General features: G+C 36.5%; 1 protein-coding gene across 13 annotated transcripts in view; it reads left to right on the forward strand.

Annotated features, from left to right (window-relative positions):
* Window positions 1-27744, forward strand: part of LOC118195642 (uncharacterized) — a 497554-nt gene that overhangs the window by 228035 nt on the left and 241775 nt on the right. For all 13 annotated transcript variants that reach the window (XM_085818127.1, XM_085818126.1, XM_085818132.1 and 10 more), the window contains one exon: window positions 13158-15778. In XM_085818127.1, the coding sequence (XP_085674253.1) occupies window positions 13198-15778 (2581 nt within the window). In that variant the 5' untranslated portion in view covers window positions 13158-13197. The remainder of the gene's footprint in view (window positions 1-13157; window positions 15779-27744) is intronic.

The following is a 27744-nucleotide window of genomic DNA, read 5'->3' on the forward strand; positions in this document are numbered from 1 at the left end:
ATTTCTGTACGTGAGGGACTATACGTGTAGATCTGATTGAAAAGGTTCACAAGTAGTTACACTTCTTGTCCGCAATATCTTCGCACTCAACAGGCATAAGTGGTTAACGACGCTAACTGCCGTACGGAAGTGCCCGGGTTTGAATCCCGGAGAAGGCGTGGATATTGATAAATGTAAAATAGTTGTAGAGTTATTAGGTTATTTCGAAACAGGGGACGTGAAAAATATGCAACGCTCTTGCCGGGACTCGAACGCTGGGCCTCTCGATTATGCGCCGAGTATGCGTGCTTTAATAACACTTCGAAGGCATGCAGAAAGGAGGGAGGAACTACCTTATATACGCCCCCCTTTAAAGGGCGACTGGGGGTTAGGGGACCCAATCGCCAAATCCTGTTGGTGACGAAGGGCGCAACTGTAGAGTCATTAGATAATTTTGACACGGGATAAATATGTAGTGTCCTAGCCGGGACTCGCCTACGCGACGATTATGCTTCCAATTACACCACGAAGGCATGCCGAAAGGACGGAGGAAATACGTTATATAGTATCTGTGCGGCATGGGAGCATAATAAATATGCGGCGAGCCGAAAGTTTTCTCGAGAGTTTGATGGTCATAATACAGGGAAGACCCAATCCTACTAGTCCCACTGGACCATATGATTATAAAGGGTCGACCTCCTCAAAATCACAAAAGGAAAGAAGAGAGAAAAAGAAGCTAATTAACTAAAAATAATTGTGGGTTAATTAACGAACTAAAAATAAGGAAGAGACATACAAACAACGAAGCACAACACCAAACATTCAAAATCGAAAAACAATTAAAAACCCCACGGGCAAACAGAGTGGCGGAAACTCTCAAGAAACATTCATTCACATGAATTTTCGGAACAGGCACAGGCGGTCCAAAGCCATCGAGGAATTCCCAATTTAAAATAACCTGCAGAAGGTCAAACCGAATTCCCTACAGTATTACTTTAATAGCATATTATTTGTATAATCACAATTCTATTTAAACTATTAATTTATTTTAAAAATTTACTTTAATAGTCCTACCACTATCTGAATTCAAATGTAATAATTATCTTTAATAATCATAGAAAAGTAGCTCCAGGACTGCCAATAACCCAAACTGGAAAAATTTAAGATTGCCATGTATCATATTAAAACTTTAGTAATTACTCCATTCAGAACAGAATATCAGAAAAATTTTAGATGAGTTTGATGGTAGGGAGAAATGGATGGAAGACCCTTGGACGCGTACCCACGGTGTGCTGGCTCTCAGAAAAGCAAGCGGAATTTAACCTAAGTCAGGCTGTCATGTGGTGCTCAAGCCTTCTGCCAGCAACCAGGGCATTTGACTCCTTGCCATGATGAATGTCGTGAGCTTGTGCAGACCGTTACCAGATAAGTGAAGTTAAGAGTAACAACAACAGTTGAAATACATTTTATAGCTTTGCATATAGTGATGGGCAACTTCGGTACATTCTTGGAAGTAACGGGTACAGACAAGTACCCTGTACAAAATACCCGTTACTCAAGTAACCGTTACTTTGAGAAGTACCGAAAACCGATTTCAAGTACCGAGTACCCAAGTAACGATTTGGAGTACCGAAGTAACGAAATACCGGAGTAACGGTTTGCTGTACCGTAGTACCCTAGTAACGGTTTGCTGTACCGGAGTACCCTAGTAACGGTTTGCTGTACCGGAGTACCCTAGTAACGGTTTGCTGTACCGGAGTACCCTAGTAACGATTTGGAGTACCGAAGTACCCTAGTAACGATTTGGAGTACCAAAGTACCCTAGTAACGATTTGGAGTACCGAAATACGCAGCTAACGATTTTGCGCACTGAAGGAACTCTGCCACGTCACCACGTGTTTGATTTTATCTGTACGGAGTAAGATTTTGAATATCAGAAAACATGTCAACTACGGAAGTGTCTGAGGAGCAGACCATTCATGGACACAAGGAGCGCATATCTCCATTTCGCAAATACAACCAGATACTACTGTCCTCGTACCAAAGCCGAAGTGAGCTGAACCCTCATCGATCCTCCAGTAACGAATACCGAAATACCGAGAAGAGACGCATATTTTCGTTACAAAGTAACGAATACCGAAAAGTACCCGTACCGAAGTAACGAATACCGAAAAGTACCCGTTTCGGTAAAGAAGTAACGAATACCGAAAAGTACCGATTTCGGTACTGAAGTAACGGGTACTTGGATGTACCGATTTTCAGTACCCGTTACAAAATACCCGGTTCGGTAGTACCGACTCATCACTATTTGCATACCTTAACCCCTTCGCGCCGACTGTCACGTATACGTGCCAGCAACGAACGCACTTACCTACCGGCCGACACGCAGGCGTGCCAGAGGATTGTTCCGTTCTCTACCGACTGTCACGTATTTGTGCCAGTACTTTGGAACGTTTTTCAAACTATAATTTCTGCCACAAGATGGCACTGTATGTCCATATGGTTTCAGATACATGTAAATTAGACCTTCTACTCGAAATGAGAGAAGCATGACTCACATACACGACTTTTTGATTATATAAACAAACGGGGAAATAAATGTTTCCGAATGGCGTGATTTATGACGTCTCTTTAAATCGCCCTTTATTCGCACGTGGTAGTTGTTTACTGTAAGTAGAGAAGTTTTATTTGCCCTAAAGCGTTGGGTATTTCGGTTTGCAGTTCAGTTTTTAGAAAATAATTAGATCTTGTTAGACGTGAATTCTTTGTTTTTACCGTTGCAATGTCGAAGCGTCGAAAATGTTTAACAGAGCATGAAATAGCAGAAATGATGCAAAATATTTCAGATATTGATTCTGATATTCTGATATTGATTCTGAAAGATTAACTGAAAGACATTTTCCAAAACTTTGTTCAGAAGAGACTGATAAGAAAATGAGACGACGATGCTTCGTTTGTTCACATTCCCGGAAAAATCCTCCAAAACGGCAAATGAGTTATTACTAGTGCAAGGAATGTAACGTAGGACTGTGTGTAGATCCCTGTTTTCAAATTTTTCATACGAAAAGAGAATTTTAAGTAATATATTTAGTTTTCAGATGTATAATGTTAAAATTCATAAAATGGTGAGTAATTAAAATAAAATGTGTAAAATATGCATTTAAACAAGAAATAAGGTAATTAAAGTATATATATAAAAATATTTATAAAGCATAAGCCGTTTAAATACTCTATAGAGCATTATTAAACAATGCGTTGATACTTCGGAAATTTCATGGATTTCGGCTTAGTAGCAAAAAAGCCCCCGGCCCTGGAGAGACGCTCGCGTAAGACACTGCCGGCCTCAACGATAAGCGCGCGTTTTCGCTACCCGGCTCGAAGGGGTTAAAAAGTATCGAAGTAGGCTGTATGCCGGATCAGCTTTGTTTGAAACATTTAATCGAGTGGTGTATAAGTAGAGGCAAAGACTACTTTCCCTCCCAGCCGGTATAGTGGTAAGTTACCCTGACTGCCGTAGCGATGGGCCCGGATTCGAATCCTAGAGAAGGCATGGTTGTAATTGTCCGTCTTTTCATAGAGGCAACAGTGGCCACCTATTAGGTGCTTCCATAATGAAATGGCCAACAATAGCCTGAAATTTTAATAATTTTTATAGAAAAATGGGGGTGCGTGTATACTCACAAGTACTTTCTTACCTTGCGCAAAGCAAAAATTCTCATTAACAATTTTATTCTTAAAGTTTTATTTGAAATTTGACTGCTATAATCAAGTTTGGGGATAAAACTTGGAATATTTTGAAGTAACTGATGAATGACAAAAATATTAGAAAATTTGGCATTCGAATCCCACGATTTTAGGAAAAAGATTCGAAATGTCGAAGCTTCATGCATTTTTCGTCATTAGAATCATTGAAATTCTAATTTAAATGCTGTAACTCAATTTGAGAAGATTAATTTTATTTACGTTCCACCAAAAGCGTCGCCACTTCTCTGGGAAAAGTTGCTTTTGTATAGGTTCCCGATCAACCAAACTCTATTAATTTTCTAGAGAAAATTTTGTTTAGCTGTTTTAATTCTTGAAAGAATCCTCCCCTTCTTTACACCTGCTCTGGTATAAAAAGATTCTGGAAAAATATAAAAAATTGAACTGGTGCTCAAGTATTTTTTGCTAAATAGTACTGGGAAAATGAACGTCAGAATTCTAGAGTTCTAGTTATGTGTTTTATTTTATAAATTTCATTTGTATTGTCTTAATAAATATAGTGTATTTTTAAAACCTGTGTTTTTAATTTTTTTAAAAGAAACGTAGCTTTTAAAATTGCTTTATTTAGTAACTGTTAATATTAATTAAAAAATTGTTTCACAATATATTAAAGATCGTTTAAGATTCGAAATCGAATTAAAAACATTTGGAAATTGTCCAAATCGCTACCTAATATAATATTAATTTGAATTAAAAATTTAATTTAGACCAAATTCTTCTTTTGTTGTTATGTGGAGCAAAGATATATCTTTTAGTTGTGTTATAATATTAACATCTACCTCCATGCATTTGGTACTCTTGGGCGACTTGGGTTCATAATTCTGATAACCTGGACAATATTTCCGAGATGCAGTCGTAAAATTCCGTTCGCTTAGGTTTTATGACAGAGTTGTGCCTGATTTTATATTACCCAGATTTTTGATGTGGTCGTTTTCTTCATAAAAAGAAAAGAAAAAACGTTTTCTCAAACTTATGTTCTGCCGCTGTATCAAGACGTTCTATTCCTTCAGTTTAAGGGACTCTTGTTATTGCAATTATTCTGGAACATCAAACTCGTTTGACGTAGAGATTACTTTTTGTATTTGAACTGACGTTCAATAACATGGAATTAATTTTTATCTATTTTTTACCGCGTACATTAGATGCTGATTGCTTTTGTAAATTTAGGTTTGATTACTAGATTCTAAATTTCGGGCCGATGAAGTTTACGGATTACAGATGTGCAGAGTTGTCAAATCGGGATCACAGATTCTGAGATCAAGAGAATTTTATCAGCGACAAAAATAATTCTTTAACTATCAAAACATGCGGAAGGAATTTTTCATTTTCACTGAACACTTTTAAGAAGAAAGCCCTTTCACGAGCGAAATCGAAAAACGGACGAAAACCAATATACATCATAAATGTATCATAATGTCCAGGCGCGGTAAGATGGCTTCCCGCAAAGCAGTTATAGGGTTGCCATAAAATGGCAAGAGAAAGCAGGGTTGCCACATTTGGCGAGAAATCGCCCATGTGGCGACATTTGCCGACAAAATTGGCGATATACCATGAACGGATGGAGAACCTTCTGGAACGAATTCTTACCGGCTTAGCCTAGAATGTTCTCGAACACAAGCCGAAAGCTATATAAACCCTGCTGGTCCGCAGTCAGTTAGTGTGTGCCTCGTCCAGCGAGTTGATAGTCAGTCATTGAGCGAGTGTCTCGAAGTCTAGCGCCGAGTTGGTCGTCGAGTGCATCGAGAGAGTCTTTTAGTGCATCGTCGAATTTTGTCTTAGACTGTGCTGATTCGAGAGCTATACTCTTGTGTATCGTCGAGTGCATCGCTTGGAGAGTCTCGAGAGTACCTGGAGTTCCGAGAACGACCAAGCAGAGTTGGGAGCTGTACTCGGGTGCTTTCAGTGAAGCTGTTTCCACCGTTATTGCCTGACAGCGTGAAGGCTGTGTCGCTGATTGTTCCAGCGTGTTTATAGTAGATTTTCAACGACTGTAAAAAGTGTTGTTGGAGCTGTCCTGATTAATATTAGCTAGCGTATTTCGATGCTTCATCAAGTGTCGGGGTTATTCACTCCAAATCTACAAACCCCGTACGGACGTGAAGGAAGAAAATAACGCAACAACTGGTGTCAGAAGAAGAGAAAAACGTAACAATATTTTCTTGATAAAATTATGTGGAGAAAATTATCTCTGCACGAATTTTGAAAAATGTATGTTATAACAAACAAAAAAATAATGTAACTTTCTTCCCTGATTTTCAGGTTGGCCCGGTCAGAGGCACATTGATGTTGTAGCGAGTTGAACGATCAGGAGGTAGCGTATTTAATTTATTTAAGATTCTGATTCCGGTTATATGCAGTAATCGACAATATAATGTTTTCATCGGGGAGGGGAGGAAAAAGAATGTAAATCAAAAAGCTGATGGTGCCAAAGTTGACTGAAGCTCGTCTCAGCTACTTGGACATTAAAGGTTCTCAGGGAGTTTATTAGTCCAAAGGGGCTTTGTCCCTGAAAGACTATTGTTTTCGTTTTGCGTCGGAACCCTATAAACAGCGTATCACTTTTCAAATCGTTGCCACCAAATACTATTGCCCTGTATTACATTTGAAGAAATTAAATAATGAAGAATCTGCATGTATGTATGTTTCTTGCATTGTGATAAAACAACGGTACCTAGAGCCATCCAATTTTGAATAACGTAATCCTACTGCGAATATGGACATCTGAAACCCCAAATTTGAAATTTAGAATTTGTTTTATTATCGATTTCATATTTTGTAAAACTTTAACGAATTTTTGGTTAACAAACTCAACGATTTGAAAGCGAGCAATAGCAACACTTTACGGGGGGGGAGGGGGGGGAGGGGAACCTTTTTATCTCCAGCGCACGTCTAAAGATAGGCTCATTTTAAAATTACTATTTTGCGACATTGGTGTTGAACTGAATTTTATGGTTTAAGTGCTAGGAACATAATATTTAATAAATAAAAGTAACACGCAAAAATGTTAAAAAAACGCCCGTTTCAATTTTTTTTTTTAATGCATGGTAATTTTTTTTAATGCAGGTGAAGTTTTTTTTTGTGCTATGTATTTCTTATTTACGGAGTGTGTGTTTGTTATTAAATGTTATAATTGTTATATCGTGTTTGTTATATGTGTTATGTCTACTCAGATTTGAGAGACGAATATAGAATAGAACGGAACGAAATAGACCTGATTCTTCTGCAGCAAACAACTATTTTTTTCTGTCATGGACATCGGTTAATAGAACATGAACTAGACCGTGTTTTAGATGTAAAGTTCTTAGTTCCTAGGTTTTGCTGAGATTGTTTTGTGCGCAAATTTGATGAGATTTTAAGGTCTGTAGCCAGTAGTAAAGAGTCTTGTTATATTGCTGTTTTTTAAATATCTGCGAAAAAATTATCTTTGTGTATTGTCGATTCCGCCCTTTTTTAGAATTTGCTTTCCTGTCTCCTGACGTTCAAAATTTGAAACTATTGTTACAAAATGTCAAGGCACGGTAAGGTAGCTTCCCCGCAAAGTAAGTTTAGGGTTGCCATAAAATGGCAAGAAAAGGCAGGGCTACCACATTTGCGAGAAATCGCCCATTTGGTGACAAAATTGGCGATATGCTATGGACGGATGGAGACCTTCTGGAACGAATTCTTACAGGTTTAGCCCAGAATGTTCTCGAACACAAGCTGAAAGCTATATAAACCCTGCTGCTCCGCAGTCAGTTAGTGTGTGTGACTCGTCTAGAGCGCTGATAGTCAGTCATAGAGCGAGTGTCTCGAAGTCTAGCGCCGAGTTGGTGGTCGAGTGCGTCGAAGAGTCTCTTAGTGTATCGCGGTTAGTGCATCGTCGAGAGAGTGTGTTCAGCTCCGGGAACAACTGAACCGAAGAGTCGGGAGCTGTGCTCTGTGTGTCGTCGAGTGCATCGCGAGTTGTAGCGTGGAGAGTCTCGAGAGTACGTGGAGTTCCGAGAACGACCGAGTACAGTCGGGAGCTGTACTCTGGTGCTTTGCAGTGAAGCTTTCTCCACCGTTATTTCCTGACAGTGTGAAGGCTGTGTCGCTGATTGTTCCAGCGTGTTTATAGTCGATCTTCGACGACTGTAAAAGTGTTTTGGAGCTGTCCTGTTTAATACCGGCCAATAAAGTGTGTTTCGATACTGCATCAAGTGCTGTTGTCGTTAATTCACTCCATATCCACACGAAGCCCGTACGAACGTGAAGGAAGAAAATAACGTAACAACTGGTGTCGAAAATAACGTAACATTATTTTTGCGATCTGCACCAGCTGTCCACTCCGAACAATTTGTTTGATTGTCTATTTCACCGGTTCTCAAACTGTGGTAGATTACAATATTTTTTTTAGTCGTACAATTTTTACAGCAAAAAATTAAATGAATGTTAAAAATAAATGTAATATTGCGCCTCTTTTATCATTTTGTTTTAATCTTTATTATTCAGGAACTCGTATATTTTTCGAGTTTTTGAATTTTACGGCTCTAGCTTTAATCTTAAAATAACGACTTTTCCAAGAAAACTGACACGACGTTCACCATTTTTTAAAACCTTGTACTATCTAAAATGTCAAAAAGACAGAATGTGTATATTTTTTTAAACGTATCCTGCCAGTGTGACTCAGGTGTCTTCTTTGATATTTACAGCCATATTATTTGCTTAATAATATATACTCGTAGTGTACTTATTTAAATTTTATTGTAATATAAAAGTTTCATTTACGAATGTAATTAAATAATATAAATTTAAAGTATTTTATCCTTTGATTATATGCACTCCATTTAGGATGCATTGATTTTTAATGGCTTTTACGGTGGTACATATATTTTTGTTTCATATTTTAGGTACTTAAATGTCGTCTGCTGATTTTGCCATGTAACTGTAATTTACCATCTTTGTCATTAATAATGATCATATTACCCCGAAAAAATTTGTATTTCAATGTGTCGCAGTTTTACGGAAAGCGGTCGTGAACAAAAAGATCTAAATAAAACTCAATAAAAAAATAACTAAGTAAAATGCAAAGAGATATTCTTCAATTATAAATCACAAAGTAATAGATAAAATTTGTCATAACAATCTATAAATTAATAAAAGAAATGGAAAGAGAGTAAATTATTGATAACAAGACATTTTATGGAAATTTATGAAATGAAAAATATTTTGAACGGAATTCTTCGCTGTTGTCATGTAAAATTGGCCTTTTGTTTTACGTTAACTATATGTATAATCTTATGCCAAATGGGTGAATATTTTGTTTCTTGAAAGAATCGCATTCTCCTCCAACTTCTGAAGGATTCGTACGTATTCTGCTTATCCCAGAAAAAGTGAAAGAAAATTTTTAAAGTGTTTTTTTTTTCTCTCAAAATCCATTATAAATACATGCGTAATTAAAAAAAATAATGTTTTGTCTTTTACAGTATGCTGAAGTGAGTCTTTTATAATGTTGGTTCTGTAAATTTTTAAAAAATAATATGTTGTGCATTGTAAAAGTGGGAACTTTTCTGAGGGTCGCTTTAAACGGCATATCAGTTTTTCAAATTTGTTGCTACCAAATATTATCCCCCTGTATTATTTTTAAAGAAATTAAATAATGAAGAATCTGCATGTATGTATGTATATTCCTCGCACTGTGAAACGGTAGCTAGAATCTTCAAATTTTGAATAGCGTAGCTTTGTACCGAAAGACTTGCATCTGGAAGTCCGAATTTTGAATTTCGAATTTGTTTACCATGTTTCATTTCGTATTTTGCAAACGTTTTAATGAATTTTTGATGAAAATTCAACGAAAGCGAGCAGGAGAAACACTGTTCCAAATAAAATATCCTTATCTTAGAATCCTTATCCTTAGAAATTATAAAATTTCAATAGTTTCAACCTAATGCCTTTGTAAAATTTGCTGGCTCAGAGAATCTGAATTAGAATTATTTAAATATAAAATAAATAATTTTCATATCAGATAATAAAAAATCTGATACGAAAAACACAGATGGAAAATGTTGTGAAAGTAAAAGTGAAATTATTAAGAATCGTTTGTAGAAATTTAAATAAAATGCATTTAATTGTAACTTTAGGGAAAACAAAATCTTTATAGTGTGATACTACTTTATAGCACTGTTTTTAGCGAAAATTGACGAAATTTGAATGAAAACTATCTGTTTTGTAATAGTTCTTTATGTGCAAACCTCAATCCGATATACTATTTATTTATTATATATATATTTTTTTAATTTTGAGGGATTTTTTACTTCCTTGTACGAAGTAAACAGGAAGTATTGTAATCGCGAAAAGTTTCAGGCAGCATATTTCAACGAAAATATCCATTTTGACCGCTATCGAATGCAATTTAACGATGTTTTTGCGTGATATCTGTACGTAAGGACAGAATAAAATACTCTTTTCCTCCAAAAAAATTATAAAACTGCTTTAAAATGAATTCTGAAGAGAATTTTTCGTGGCATCTGTACGAACGTATGTAACTCGCATAACTCCAAAACGAGTAGCTTCAGAACATTGAATTTTTGCTTTAAAAATGATTGAATTATGTTTTTATCTTCCGGTTAACGTTTTTATGCCTTTAGTAAATCTGTATGTAATATGTTTAGAATTATCAACAATTTTAAAGTTGTTTAATTGTCACTAAGCCTAATAATTTTTTTGATGGCGGCCATTGATTGTTTACATATGAAACAGCAGACTAGTGGATTTTTTGCCAATCTAGAGAAACTTAGCTCCCCAACAACAAAGATAACGCCTTCATTTAATATTTCCCAAATTAAATCATGCTTAATCCTTTCTGGAATTTTTTCGAGGAAATAAGTGTTTAAGATTTACTTCGTAATTTTTAATACAGATATTTTGAGTTTTTATGTATTTTTGCCTTCTCGCGAAGTGAGAACTGAATTAATTGAATGAGAAATACTCAATCGTCTGTGAAAAACTGTTCCTTTTTTGTTTTGTTTGCTTAATTTCTTTTATACATCATTCTAGCTTTTTTATAATATTTGAATAGAACATGTGGCAACGATTAGATAATTCTTTAAATGATATAAATTTTGTACATTCTGAGTTATAATATGAACGAAATATAATACTATTAAGTGAACCTAGCGCCAGAGTGTCGCTATGGTAAACAAATAGAGTGAATGTTAAAGAATACATTTATTCTATTGTGTTTTATGCGTTGTCAGCGAAGTAGATTTAATTCAATTCAATATGTTTAAATGAAATGGAAGAAAAAATGCGTATAATTTAATATTCCGTACAAGGAAGTCATGTGGTGTACACATCAGATTTTTTGGAAAATGTCTTGGGTATATTTACAAATTATTACAAATTCTGCTGGGCCTATTGACGAAATTTAACTTGTCTTGTGAATTTTTAATGTCCCGAAAGCGCAACTTGAGGTATATATTAGATTAATATATAGCATTCTTCTAAGATAGGTATTCTGACACAAAAAAGGACTTTTTATGAAATGATATAGGCATGTCTTTTTCCCATATTCCGATTCCATGACTCAGTTTACTCGTATGCCAGATTGCCATGCTTTGTAAAACTCGTACGACTAATTCTTAAAAAATTAAATGTCAAAATTTTAGCTGCTCAGTGTTAATTGAATTTGGAATATATTTATTAATACTTTTTTTTTTATTAAATTTACTCGATTCCTTTTTTCACAATTCGAAATTTAGATTCCGTCCAAATAAAATTCTCAGCTATTTTCTTATTTGTTTTTAAAATTTGTATTTTTCAGTAATTTTTATAAATTTTTTAAAAGGTCTTTTTAATTATAACTTATAAAATTTTTGTCGTCGTCAAAAAGTAACTATATTTCTGAGCATATTTGCAAAAAATTAGAGCTTTTGTTCAAAATTTCTTAAGATATAGGTGAATTTATATATCGGCGCGTTTTGAAATTTGACATGCTTGTTATGAGCTATAGCAACACCAAATGTGGTTTACGCATTTTGTTAAAATTATTTGAAAGAATGAAAGATGCACCTTTTTTTCCGCTCGTGCCCTGCGAAAGGGAAAAGAAGATAGGTTGCCGTGAATTAAGAACTTTATCATTCTTGGCTGAAACTGGAAAAAAGTACACTAAGGTAAATTTTTGAATTTCTCTGTAAATTTCTCAGCATATTTTACAAATATAATATTAAGGCAATATTTGAAACTTAGAATCAAAATATTGAAAAAAAAAAAAAAAAAGTTTGTTATTTCAGGTAAAGTCCGAATTTGTTTCAAAATATCTATCTTAGAACAATGCTATGGTCCGCTTTCAAGACATGGAAAACGCAAGTTGAATTTCGTGAATCAATCCAGTAGAACGGGAAATATAGAACTTTCCTCTCCTTTTTTGTTTGTGCAGATTGTGCCATATTAACAATAACTTTATAAACCCAATATATACATAATGAAATAACCCTATAAATGCGGCAATAGACTACATATTGAAATAGAGTATAACTGAAAATAAATTCGGCATGTTACTTACTTCTGAAGTAATAATATTGATAGTTAAAGTTAGTATTTCAAATACGTTTTTAAAGGGATGAAAAAGACGAAATAGATTTTATATATTTAGACAGGAAGTGATGAAGTGCTGTCTTGTTTTTTGCCCGTGTAAAAGCGTCAGTGATGTAACTGCATGAAATTTTATGATGCTGAAAATTAAGAACGATGACTAAAGATGCGTGATGCTTGCAACCCGCATTTTTTTAAAAATTTCTCGCCCTTGAATATAACTCTAGAATCGATTGTTTTAGGTCATAACATAAAACGAAAGTGGCCACCCGCCCGTATATCATTGGAGTGCGGTAGCTGTGCTGACAAGTACAATATTAATTGAGTAGCCTTACTCTAATAACGTAAGATATATCATGTGTCATACCGGTATTGTGTTTATTTTATGAGAAACATTGGGTAAGGTATGTTGTTGTTAAATTACTCTTATTTGGGCTCCTTTTTTCATGTTAGTAATCTTTAGTCTTTTATTTTACACTGCATATAAGTTTCTGATTGCTATATTAGTGTTTTATTCATTTTAAAGCAGCTTCTTCAATGTTTATGTATTATTTTTAAACGTGTGTCTAGATCGGCTTTGAATTCATTCCTTATAAGCTTACGGTAGAACTTCACTTTTTGTATGTAATGAATATATTGTTATGGAACATTTCAATGTTTCTGACTATCTTAATAGTTCTCCTTTTTGTGCTGTTTTACATAGCACTTCAGAATATATACATAAGTTCTAAAGCATATTTGTTATGTGATCAGTAATTAGCATTTTAGGAGTTACTATTAATTTTTTTTCTGTTTTGGCTTTCAATAACTTTTGAACTTTTCATGTAATATGTAAAATGACAGAAATTTTTCTCTCTTTTCTTTAGATCACTGATGCAGTGAGTTCAACTTTGTGATGTCTTCGCCATGGCTAAAGTTATGGACCAACCTTTGTCGGAAGAGGCGAGCAGCGACAACGAGGAGATTAACAAACTTTTCCCAAGGTGCCGACCTCGTAGCGTTGTTTCCAGCAGCGATTTCAACCAGAACAATGTCAATGTCAACAATAATCTCAAGGACCATAGAAAGCTGTCGACAGCAAGCAGCGACAGTACTATGAGCAGCAGCATTATGGACAAAGCGAATGACAACTATCTGCCCCACAATAACCAGGATCACCAAGACACCCTGGGCCGCCCTGCCTCCGATATGAGCGAAACGTCTTCCTGCTGTGGAGGGGAGCAGCAGCAGCAGCCTCTACCGCCTCCCCCTGCAGCCGAAGTCACTGAAGACCATTCGGTGATAAGCGCCTACGATTACTGTGATTATGACAGTGGCTTGTTGTGCAATGCCAGTACTTCCAACAAGGAAGAAGCTCGCAGCAATTCTACTTCTTCCATGACTTGTGACCGACGTGATTTCAGTGAAGATGTAGTTTACGATCCTGAACTGGATGTCGGGTACCACATGGACGCTGGGTTTTGCCTTCGAGAGAGCCGTATTGAGATTGCTGGGGGTCGCGAGATATTCTCGAAGAGTCGGAGCAAGCCTTCGAAGAAACGACATAGTGAGGAAGTGACGTACCATCGCCAGAGGGTTTCCGCTGACCATAGTCAAACTAGCTGCAATAACTCCTCTAAATCTCAAGATTTCAAACGATTCAGCGCAGATGTTATGTACGATGACAAACTGCGACGATATATGTATAATATGTGTTCAGGTTCTATAGACAAGCTGCATACATGTGCAAAATATCGAACTGAATCATCATTTATTGTGGAGGAGAAAAGCCCTGAACATATGCCTCGATTAAACGGTCGAATGTGCCTAAGGAAAAGTTCTTCTGTTCGTGGACTGCAGGATCTTCCTATAGATTCTAAGCAACATTCTGGGCATTTAGTGTATGAAGCCCCAGTGAGTAATGCTGAAATTGTGTATGATGACATCGGCGAACTGATCGACCAGAGGAAAGTCGAAAATGGTGCACCTGGTAGTTCTTACGGTGGAAATAACACGAGCAACGGCTTGCGTGTGAAAACGACTAGTTGCGATTCAGAATACTCTACGTATCCTGGGGAAATTTTGGAATCCCCTAATAGTGATACTGAGCAGTCTTTCCGTATCATGCACAAACTGCATATTGGTGCTCTAGACGTTAGTTCTCCAATTTCGCCTTCTTGTGGTGGACTCTGGGGTGTCGATGGGTTAGTTCAAGAACATGTTGGCAGTCTGCCGAATTTGAGTCAGGAAGAGGAAATGGATACTGACTCTGAACCTGCTTCTCCTGTTAAACAAGGAATTGCGCGTCTAATAGGCAACGTTCCTATAGCAGAGTACGAAGGCTCTCCTCGCCGTTACGGCCCACGGCCGGGATATCCTCATCGTGTTTCTTCGGACTGTAGTACAGTGGAACAGAATGGGGATGAGAAAAGTCATCCTTCAACATGTGAAGAACTATTAAAAGTAATAGCTGGAAATAAGCCTATAGCAAATGATGTACGAAAGAATGCGCAATGCAAAAATTCTGACGATTCTGTTGAGTGTAGCAACCACGATTCGGACGTCAAAAGCATTTTAAAAGAATTTTCTTCTTCGAATCATTGTAAAAATGATAGTAGAGACTCTTCTAAGGGTATAGCCAATGCTCAGGACTCTGATTTCAGCGAGTTAGAATATAGACTTTATAGGGTTAACACTGGTAGTTCCTACGTTGGTCGTCGTCTCGCCCAGTCTTCGGGAGGCGATAACCAAGACAGCCCTAAACGCAACGATGTGGTCAAATTAGTCAACGGCGATCTGCCGCACGTCTGTAAAACTACCATGGCCACGAGCGATTGCTTATCCCCATCGCGCGATAGCGTTCCTCCTCCTCCCTCTGCAGATGATGATGCGGTTAATTCTTCTGCAGGAACAGCAAGTGCAGTTTTTTTGCCTAATGAGCAAGAACTGATGTTGCTGCACGAAAGTGTGCATCAGCATACGTTACAAGTCGAAATGGTGGATCAAGACTTGGAATCTATTAGCACTTATCCGGGAACAGAAGATCTCGGAGAAACTGAAGTAGGTGAACAAGTGGACCACACTCGGAACTTTACTTTGTCCCCAGAAACTACTGACTGTGATAGTAATGATGTAGAGAGTGTCGTCTCTTTGGAGGGCAGTATGAACTCTGGAGGTAGACTTATGAGTAGTATGCCCGTTCTAGAAGATGGTTTATCCAGTGGCCACAGCAGTGAGCCAGACACCAGCGAGGATGAGGGCTCAGATGGCGTGTGGTCTGAAAACAGGAAACGGTCTTCCGAGGAATTTGACAATCCGACGTTGGCCTTGATCAACAAACAGATCAGCAAAATAGAACAAGATTTCTGTAAACGACCACCGTCAAATAATATTGTGCCTCCAGAAAAAATGAACCATCAAGACGTTGCTGAGTACCTATGGAGGCATTCTTGCAATTCCCAGCACCTTGCACTTCAGGATGTTGATCTCAGCTATTTCGATGTGCTCAGTAAGTAGTCCTTCTCTCTGTCTGCTTTTTAATTATTCCTTTCAATAGCATATTGTTCTTACCATATGTAATAAAAAATACACGTTTAAATTTACTTATGTTCAATTTGAAGTTAATATATTACAATTCAGTTGAGTTTGCATTTGTGAAAAAATTTGTATATTGAATGTTGAACTTTAATTTATATTAAGCTTACGTTATAGAATAATGTTGTGTCAATTAGAGTTAAGTGTTTTATAATTTAAAACCTAACCGTCTGTATCGTTTTTAAATGAAATATTTTAAACATATTTAAATTAAGAATTTTTGATGCCCTAGTTTAAAGTTATATTTTGTAGTGCTGAGAAGTGCAAGTATCTTAAATGAGTAAATATCGATGCTTATTCATTTATCTGGTTGTCTGATGAAATGGATTCGAGGTATCTTTGCCCGCATGCAGGTCAAGTCATCGTCGATGTGTCACTCATGCATTGTTGTAATTCCGTTGTATTATCAGTTGCGTTGGAAATTAGCGATTACATTTAGTGAATCATATGACACGAATCCAAATTAATATCCCGCATATGTCAAGACTTGTTGTCAAATTGACGCACCTGGACGTAATATGTATTGGTATTGAGATCTGTTTATCAATACGTTCCTTTCGAATGTAGCGGGAAGCGTTTGTTAAATTTTTGGTTAAAAATTAATTTACTTTGTCTGTTAAAAGTTTCACCGATCCTTCCATCTTCTTCTTTCCATTATGTTTTAGAATGGGTCACGTATTATTTATTTATCTTGAGTTTTCTCATTCTATTTACCTCGAGTTCATATTTATGGATTAAATCATTTATCTTGAGCTTTTTTCAAGTACATTTTGCTAATATATAGTAAACGAAAAACTGTTTATTTTAAAATAGAAAACGTTGTATCGAATGCTGGTTGCTCATCGTACTGTGTTCTGAATGTGAAACAAAAACTCAAATGACACGGTTTCTTATATAATGAAGCATAATTGATTTTCGAGCGAACTGTTATTTCTGTAAAGTGTTATGTAATCTTTTTAATTAATTACAAACAAGTTGTACGAAACTAAATTTGTTGCTGTTTATTATTTTTAGCATAGAAATACATTCTTTTATAAATCTAAATTAACTGATAATATCTTAATTTATCTACTTAAACTATTTATAGAATTGTGGCATATTTTATATTTTAAGCATAATCAAAGTACAAATTAAGTCAGCATGGGTTTTATTCTGATGTATGTTGGTTAGAAAACTGTGGACTGCTTACACTTAACAAATGTAAGCAAAGTATGCCAGCTTTATAATTAGGTAGAATTCAGTAATTTATAATACTTCTTTTAGTAAGATATCTTTTTCGACTTTGGACCATCTTTAAATGATGGGCATCTGGTGCGACGTACGATGAAAAATTAAAGTTGCACTGATATAAAAAATTCCTTGGACGGTATTTTTCCTTAGCTGAATATCATGCATTATATATAATTATTTCTCTCTTTAAGACTCAGTGGAAAGAAAGCATATTTTATGCTTCAGATTTTGTGTTTGTTTCTTGTAATTACAAGAGAAACGAAAATTCCTGAGGTAAATTTTCCTCTCCATTGACTGATATTGTGATTTAGCCAGTCTTTGGACCTGTTTTCAAACTTCGCGACAATTTAAAACAGAAATTGCGCGGTGCTACCGGAAACTATTGAGATTGTCTCAGAATTGGCAGAAAATTTGTAGTAGTCTGAAATTACTAGCGTGGGATAAAGGAAGACCAATAAAATTTCCATGCAAGTTGGGAAAAACCAGCAAGAATAAATTTTAAATTGATTTCATTTAAAGGAAATTGTATGACGGGGTTATTTAAAATACTGAATCATAGTTTCAAATTGTTTATTTTTCATTCTATTATTTTCATGTTTTTATTTTAAAGCTTTAGATTTTAAGGCTAATTTCTGCGGTTCCAAAGTCTGACTTTACCAGCATCAGACCTTAGATGTTGATTTTTTGAAGTGTTTATCCTATACGCTTGCTTGTCCAATAGAATAATGTAGTTTTAAATATAAAAATACCTTTAAAAATTGCCAGTGTTTTCTAATTTTTCGAAAACAATTAGGATGTGTTTATTTTCTTCAAACTTATCTCCTTTTGGACAACGAAATATTTTTACCTTTTGAGAATCCTCTAAAATGATTTCTCGCAGTTGAAATGATGTTTTCCGAATTGCTGTGCTTTTTGTTGCTTCTCCTGAGAATTTGGTGATAAGGAAAAACGGGTGCAAGAGCTTTCGGATTCCGCTTACAGGGGCACCTTGGTCAAAGTTTAATGGAATTTGGGCAAATAGCTCTCCCATGCTTTGCCTAAATTAAATAACCCAGTTCAATCTCTCCCCCCTTTTTTTTTTGTTTGTTTTGTTTTGTGTGTGTGTGTGTGTGTGTGTTTCCAAGAAAGAAGTAAGGAAAAACTGGCTGAAAATAAGTTGGAAGAATGAAATATTCTAAAGTTTTCATTTCATCTTTGCCTGACATTATTTAACCATGCTGTTCCCAAATTCAGTCAGTGTTATATGCAAACATGTATAATAATAGTCATCAATGTCAGCAACACGATAGCATGTAAAAGACCAAGTTTTTCTTTAGAACGTTCTTCTATAGCTACGTTTTTCTGATTTTGTATATTTACGAGATGAGTTCAAATCATTTTCAACGTTTTCTACCCATCTCAGCATATGCAGATTTTCTTATTTTTAACATATGCTTTAAAGACCTGGATGCAGCTAAACAACAATCAGGCTTTAGTGGTAGTATTCTTTATATTTATATATATATATATTTGGTGTAATTAAACTGTAGGATAATTGCAGAGAAAATAATAGTAAACTCTATAGGATTTACACTGGCTTCCAAAAGCTATGAATGCAATACAAATTAGCAATTTTTGAAAGCTTACTTGGATCTGGGTGGCTGGAAATCGTTGCAGATATAAATGTCAGTGTGCAGATATCGTATGCTACAGCGAATCACGGAGGATTGCTCTAGTGTATGCTATTCTGGCACTCACAGAGGACGCAATTTTTATGAAAAGTTTGAAGGAGGTTCATTCAAAAGCGTGTACGAGGTATTTATAACTTAATAGTACAATAGTTTTTGATGGTATTCTTGTTTCTGTGGCTGAAAGAAGATCAATGGTAGTTAGTGAACACTAGCTTGCTGTCTAACGCATTGAAGCAGGACAACCAATCAAAGATACCGCTCTTTTCTTTGGCGATGATCATTCGGTAATTTTTAGAATGTGGAGACAATTCCAAACAAGTCAAACAGTTGTCCAGAGACCTGTGCCCAAGGGTTATCACCCCTTTTGAAGATCGTTATAGCGGAATCGACGAGCGACCCCCGTAACTCTTACATCCATGGTAAGACAATTTGTGCTAGTATTGTGCGCCGAAGGCTTCATATAAAAGGCGTGCCAAGCTTTGTGTATTCCACTAACCATCAAATCCAGCCACGCAAGATTAAAGTGATGTCGTCAACCCTCAATTAGATTTCTAATTCGCGCAACGTCCTGTTCACGGGCGAGTCCATATTGGCTCTGGAATCAGCTTCGAAGAATCTGGAGAGAACGAGTTACACGGAATTAGGCCCAGAGCATAATCTAACATTACGCGTTCAAAGGAGCAGCATCATGATGTGAGCTGCATTTTCAATGGCATATCGTATCCACTTGCTCATCTTTAAGGACGATTCTTTGATGACTGCGTGGTATCAGATGAAGCCATGAATCCCTTTGTGAGATTCTACTCTGCAGCAGCTGATCCTCATTTCCTCCTTATGAATGGTAATGTCCATATATATTGAATCAGCATCGTTAACGAGTAACTGAGTGAACGCATTTATCGTAGGGAGTGGCTGCCCTGTTGCCCTGACCTTACTCCCATTGGAAAGTCTTTGGGGTACCCTCAGTCATGCAGTCTCTGAACATTTATTTCAACCAGACGTCGGAATCTGCCCTGATGGAGGAATGCCCATTTGTGATGATTGGTCACCTCACTGAGAATACGGGCAGTCATCGTAAAGTTTGTCTGAATGTTGGCGTGGCAACATGCCGTATTGATTTAAGCTTTGTTTGCTTCTAGCTTTAACCCTTTCCGGCACGCTACCTTTTAAAGTTGGAGTATCGATTTTTTTTTTTTTTTTTTTTTTAAGATAGGCAGTCTAATTAGGCCTAGAGGAGTACACAAGTAAAATTTTGTGAAGATAGCATTTATCGTTTAATTCTGTGAGTGTGCCCAAAGTGGGCTCACTGATTGAATAGAGCTTCGAAAAGAGTGCTGAAACGAGCATTGTTGTCAATGAAGAAACCGATGAGATGCGGAAAAACAAAGAATACAGATTCTCAGTTGTCCTAGATGATCGGTGAGACGGCCTGGGCACACCTAGGGTTCGCCGTTTGATTTTAGGCAAGATTTCAAGGTAAACATTTAAAACTAATATAGCATAAGGAGATTAGCATACACCAAAAAAAATAACATAAAAATTTCTTTTCAAACAATTCCTTTTTTACACTAAAAAAAATCTGGAAGATTTCTTTGAAAAATAAGGGTCTTAAAATCTAAACATGGCTAAAATATATGGACTGGTTTGTGTTGAGCTGCCATCTACTATAAATAAAGAAGGTTCAGAGTAACCTATAAATCCTTTTTCATTCAATTTTTCTGTGCTTACAGAAGGAAATTTTTAGGTGTGTCCAGACCGGACACACTGTGCCGCAGAGGTTTAAACATCTATTTGTTAATTTCCTAAATGTGACGTTATTGTGTAATTTACGAAATTTAAATACTTTCATACATGAAAACATTTGCTACCTTCATACGCAATTTAGTTTTAATCAAAGCTTTGCTTTTTTTATCTTTGTGGATTTTACCGTCGCGTGCTTAACTTTTGGAATCCAGTGTATAAGCAAGTGAAATTTTTCAATATTTTAAGTGCAACAGAGTAAGATTTGCTGGACCCAATTACAATAGTAACAGCAGGAATAAAAAATAATATAGAGAGTTCTCGGGTTACTAAAAAGAAAATGTATGTTAAGTCGGTTTGCTTATAACTAATATCCCTGATAACTGTAGTAATAATGCTGTAAAAATAATAAGTTGCCCCACCTTTTTTGGAATCATAAACTAAACGAGATTCAAGCTGAATCTAAGCGACATACCGCCATGTCCAGTAAGAAGGCAGAGAACGTTGGAAGGGTGTAAAAGACCCTTTTATTAAAACGCAGTCATTTAACAGAAGACATCTAATGGCCAGAATAACGCAACTGTTTATATTTCCTACATAAACAGCTACCGAAGAGTTTCAACTATTAACTTGGTTTTTAGAGATGGAACACGCTTTGAATAAACAATCTAAAAACTTTTTAAATTTTTAATCTAAAAACTCTTTAAAGATTTTCTCTTTGTAACTCATTTGAATACGCGCGAACTAAAATTTGCATTCTGGCAAGAAAATGGAAAAGGAGAATGCAGTAAAGGTACTTAACATAAAATAACTGGTTAGATAAAAGTAAGTAAACTCTGGCAAGGTAATATTCTTATTATAATACTGTAATTGTATTGAAAATATTAATAATTACCTTATGAGGTAATTATTAATATTTTCAATCGACAATCTGAGGGTTATATTGTAATGCCGTAATGACGAAAACAGCAACAATAATTTTACCATGCGTAATAATAAATAATTAGCAGTTTTTTTTTTTTATCGCGGCGCGAATTTTAATGATTTCTATGAAATATCGCTAATATCAATTAAATCTACGAATTTCAGATTCACTCCTTATTATACAGGGTGTTTATAAGGTCCCGGACCCATTTTGATGTTTAATAACTCATAAAATAATAAAAATAGATTAAAATTAATAACATAAATGGTTAGATAGACTCAAAAAGTTTCATGACCCTTATCAATGAACTTCCACGTGTACCCCCTTCGTCGCACGGAGAATATCAAGTCGATATTCAATTTCACGCTAGGTACCGTCAAGTATGTCGGCATCCACGGAAGCTTTTGCGGTTGTCATTCTGGCTTTTAGGTCATCCGTGTTCGGCACTCTCCTCTTGTAAACGTTGTTCTTTACAAATCCCCAAAGGAAAAAATCTAGCGGCGTTATATCAGGTGATCTGGGTGGCTAAGGAACTGGACATCCTCGCCCAATTTATCTTCATGTAAAATGGTCATTCAAAGAACTACGAACGATAGTACCCCAATGAAGTGGTGCACCGTCTTGTTGCAAAAAGACATGTGGCTTAAGCTCTTCTAGTTGTGGAAATACGAAGTTTTCCAACATGTCTAAGTATACGACTAATGAGACCGTCTTTTCTGTAAAAAAGAAAGGTCCAATGACTCGGTCGTGCATTAGTCCACACCACACATTAACCTTTGGGGAATCCTTTTGTGCCTCACGGTATTCATGGGGGTTTTCAGATCCCCATATGCACACATTATGGCGATTAACAATGTCAGAAAGATGCCAAAAACAAAAGAGAAAAATGCAATTAATAAGCAGACAATATTTACGAAAGTAAAGATATTCAAACCTGTAAAGGAAAATATAATATAAGTTATTCCGTCAATAAATTCCATAAGTTTGTTTATATCTTCATTATTTTATGAGTTATTAAACATCAAAATGGGTCCTAAACTTTTAAAAACATCCTGTATATTAATTTCTTCAAAATACAAAATACTTCATGGGAAACTTTTCGTTTTTTTATTTGAAATACGTCGAATTTCCGAGTGTAAAGTGAAATGTCTGAAATTGCGATTTTTCAGGTGTGTTTGTGTGTGTGGGGAGATTACCTTGTGTATTTTCCCCTTACTTTTTTCCCTTTCGATAAAATTACAATAATTTCACAGACTAATATGCTTTAACTTTTAATTAAAAAACACTTCAGGAAATTAAAAAGAAAAACGATACGAAAGCTTTTATGTAGGAAATAGGAAAGTTCTATATAAATAATTGCTAATCTAACGGAGTATACAACCAGTCCTTGTCAGCAGATCCCGATGGGGCAGAACATTAAGGTTAATTTTTAATGGTTAATTTAAACCATTAAAAATTAACCTTAATTTTTAATTAAGGGGCTCGCGACAGATTCCTATTTAATTTTCGTGTGGTGTACTTCTAAAACGATTATTTCCGTCATCTTCGCTTTTGCTTTATCTGTGCGTACTCTGAAGCAGCTTTTGTATTCTAAATCTTCAGTTTTAAAAGTTCATAATTTTAGTGCATCATATAACTTCCTGTTTTTCATGCTTTTCCATACGTCGATAAAATAACAATTCTGCATTTAAGTTTTCCAGATAAATGTATCTGAAGTGTACTAACTATGGAGATATTTTTGAAATTTCAGTTGTTTCCGTCCTAATGAAATGCAAACTGTAAGCTTTTCTTACGTCTGGTAACAAATTACTCAAATCGGTCTTTACTAATTCCAGAAAATCTATTGGTAACAGTGTCGTTTCATAAAGAAATTTTCCAAATTTTTCCGCCACGTTTACTTTGAAGTATTTCTGCCATTTTAATATATAGCAGCAGGCAATTCCAGATCTTCTCCTGCCGTGTGTGACTTTTTATTTCTAAAAGTGAGCTATGAAACTTCGTATAACAGCAGTAAATGATTTCGCTTTACAAGTATTCAATTTCACAATATAAATATATCGGGAGCACAAATAGGTCTCCGCCGTTTTTACTTCTTTGTACAAAGTAAAGGGCCCACCAGCGGCCGAGCGGTAAAGTCGCTGAACACTGGTAGTTCGGTCCGAGGTTCGAATCCCGCGAACGGGCTGGCTGCATGGGCGTTTTCGTGGTTTTCCCCATGTGTAACGTGTATACGAGTCAGTTTCCCTTAGAAAGTCCTCCACGAAGGCATACCTTCCCTTAGGCAGATAGCCCTAGTGTGCTTTGCCATAATTAAATACACACACGTACAAAGTAAAGGAAGTAATTGCGAAAATTTTCGGGTGTCATATTTCAACGAAAATATCCATTTTGACAGCTATGGAATAGACTTTAACGATGTTTTTGCGTGACATCTGTACGTAAGGGCAGAATAAAGGGCTCATTTCTCAAAATGAGTTCCAAAAGGAATTTAAAATGGATTCAGAAGAAATCTTTTTCCTGACATCTGTACGTACGTAAGTACGTATATATATGTATGTAGCTCGCATAACTCAAGAGCGAGTAGCCTCAGAACATTGAAATTTTGTATATAGGACTTCTATAACATGCAGTTGTGCACCTCCCTTTTTGGTTGCAACCGACCGTACCAAAAGTATATATATGTAAAAGATTGAATTAGCAAATTTGCTAGTTAAATTTCCTGTGTGTATTCTAAAAACAGTAACCTCTGTTTGCACTGCGTCATTTCGAGACTAACATATGTCATATGATTCTTACGTAATTCTGATGATGTAAATGGAACTAAAACAGCCAATAGTAATTTTATAACAGTTTTAACTATTAAAGTAACTTGAGAACCAAAATTAACTCAATCTGAATTAAGATTTCACCCAGAACACAGCGCACTTGTTTTCCACGCTTTGGCCTAGCTGCACTGCAGTCCGTCTGCTCCTCCTTTCTTACTGCAAATTTAATGTAAATTTTTTGGAATAGGCACAATTAATGTGACAACTTGATTATGGCCGCAGCATGTTTACTGAAATAAAAGTTGAATTATATATATATATAATTCTTGACAAATGCCTCGCCGCAGGATTCGAGCTCATTGCGAGCAACTGTCAGAGTTTGAAAGAGGAATCATTGGATTGAAAGAGGCAGGGTGGGCAACTCGGAGAATCGCTCGTCATATGAATCGAAGCGATGTGGCGATTAGAAGATGTTGGCAAGCATGGGTGAATAATAGCAGATTTCAGCGTCATCAGGGTAGCGGTCGACCTAGGGCCACAACAGATTGGGAGAACAGAGTGATTGTCAGATCAACTGTCACAGCGCCTGATTCATCGCTATCAACCATTAGACGTGCGACCCGTACACGAGTGTCCACCATGACCATTTACAGACAGCTGATAGAGCGAAATCTACTCTCGTACCGACTGTTAAGCCACCTGCCTTCACGCCTGCACACTGTCGAGCCAAATTACAGTGGTGCTTGCCTCGAATAATGCTGACTGGGGACGTATAGCTTTTAGCGACGAATCCTACTTCCAACTGTGTCGTGACGATCATCAAAGACGTGTCTGGAAACGCCCAGAGCAGCGTGCCGTTCCTGCTTTCACTATTGCACGCCACACAGGCTCTCAACCAGGAGTTATGGTCTGGGGTGTCATTATCCTTGATAACCGGACTCCTTTGGTCGTCATTAGAGGCACTGTTACATTACAGCGGTACGTCGAAGACGGCACTCTGAGACCTGTTTTGCTACTGTTCCTTTTGCAGTATCCTGGCCTTATTTTCCAGTAAGTTTATTCCGGACCACGTATGGCACGTGGTGCTATGAACTGTCTTACAGCTTGTCAAACACTTCCATGGCCAGCAAGATCTCTCTCCCGTCAGACATGTCTAGGATATGATGGATATGAAGGATATGAAGACGACTGCATCTGCCAGGGAATGATGATGACCTAGCCCGACAACTGGAGCAAAGATGTCAAGAAATACAGCAGGAGACCATCCGGGAGCTTTATCAGTCTATGCCGCGCTGTGTGGCAGCTTGCATCGAGGCCAGAGGTGGATCAACACCTTACTGAGCTTGTTACTTTGTAGCTATGTAACTCTGAAATAAATCTTTCAATTGTTTTGAAATTTTAATCATTTTTCAATTTTACTTCCTATCCACCAATTTTGTCCCCATAGGGCAACTCCTTCTTGGTGCGTCGATTTGTTTCTTTATAGAGTGTATTTCAAGGCCATGTTGTTAGCAGTTGTCGAGCCTTACGATATTGCGTTTTACATCAGACAATTTTAGGCATAACTTACTTGTGACGCCATTTTTTGTCAAACGATGGTGACTTATTTGTACTCAATAATTTTTTGTTTGGAAGATTTTAACAGTCGTTCGAAATATTATTATTGTTTATTGATGTATGACGGATGCTTGGATTCAAAATGCCTTTTTTAAAAAAAAAAAAAATATTTGGTGGTTTCGTACTCTTCCTAGCCAAGACGTTTTTCTCAAAAGCAAAAAGGTTGTTCATTACTATCACGGTTGTTGAAAGTGAAGCCAAATGTGAGAAATATCGCATATTTTTCTTTTTCGCATCTGGGATATCTCATTCTGATTACGAGGTCCTGTTTGAAGAGATTTTCCAGCACTGCCGCCCGCCTCATTGCCTTTGTTATTGAAGTTCAAGTATTTATCCATGGATAAAAGTATTTTAATCCTAAAATATAATTTAAAAAAGTCTGACAATAATTATTCAATAAAATACCAACCATAATCAAGCAACACTAAAATACATTATTGTATTGTTTTTGCGATGTGCATACTTGTCATGATGAAACGGAAAAAACTGTTTTTACTGCATTACAGCATTAGTCCCAGCGGTGGTAAACTTATACTCGGCACAACTACAGGCTGCAGAACGTTACGCATTTGTGCGTTTTGGCATATTTTGATTCTGAAATAGCTTAAATGCTGTAATATACTATTCAACTTTGTCAGTTGCGATTTTATAAGGCGATGTACAGATAATATAATATATTGTTTCGTGCGTACGATTTCGTTATGGATTGAATTCACATAGCTGATGATAGCCTTATAAAATTTATTTTTACCAAGAGAAACACTCTGCAACATTCCACAAAATTACTTGTACAGCTTTTCTCAGAGAGTACAGTAACTGCGTTTTAGAGTACTAAAGAAGTTAAACACAATAAAGTGCAAAGCGCACGCGGAGATCTCCAATGCTCGGCAGTCGACTCTGAACTGAAAAACTAGCCAGTTTCCCTTAGAAAGTCCTCCACGAAGGCATCCCTTCCTTTAGGCAGATAGCCCTCGTGTGCTTTGCCATAATTAAATAATCCAATGCAATCCATATACGGTTACAGTTACATATAAAGATCAATTACAATACCGCCTGAAAATTGTAATAAATCAGCTAGGATTTGCTACTCAAGAAAACAAACAGGTATGACAAATAAATAATGAGCGACTAATTTCCCAGGGAAGGCAGACGTATTTATTTTCCAATCTCTGCTGTTGTTCCTTTTGTACTCGCATGTCTTGTCCTGCAAGAAGAAGTAAGCATTGTTTTCAGATTTTCACAAAATTTAGGTAGATTTCTCGCAGGGGTTTCCCATTGTGCTGCTAGTGACGATGTATCATTTAAAAGTTACTGCAAGGGATCATTCACTTGCTTCATTGCCTCTAAGATGTCCTTGTTGCACTAATAGTCCGTGAACAGTCTATTCACAGGACATGTGATGTAATCGGAAGGAAAGAAATGCTGTTGAATGTGCTCCGTCAGAGGGCAGGACAGCAGGTAATGAAGGGCGTCCGCGTCTTCCCCGCGTAAAACCGCAAGAACAGTTGACGTCCCGTCTGAGGAATCGTCTGTAATACGCTGGGAATTTCCCGTGGTTGGTACAGGCCTGGAGGAAGAGTCGGTTGCATTTAACCCTCTTGAGAGTAGGTCAGCAACGCCTTCGTCGGGACTCGAAGCACAGGCCTCTCGAATACGTGCCGAGCGTGCTGACCACTACACTACGAAGGCATGCTAAGAAGGCGGGAGAAATACCTTACACACTGACCAGGACCAGTGAGCAAGACAGATGGGGGACTTTAATTGGAATTACAAATTTTCAACTTGTACCATATTTGAAGATAGAGTCATCTCCCATAATTTTGCAGTTTTAATAATAATAATTTTTAATAATAATGATTTAATAATAATTTTGCAGTTAGCTTTGAAAAGTACTAACTAACAAGAATGCTTGGGGTTGTTTGGATATCGTTAA

Source organism: Stegodyphus dumicola, chromosome 6, assembly GCF_044657685.1.
Source record: "Stegodyphus dumicola isolate Sdum_Otavi_A_Nest chromosome 6, ASM4465768v1".
NCBI lineage: Eukaryota > Metazoa > Arthropoda > Arachnida > Araneae > Eresidae > Stegodyphus > Stegodyphus dumicola.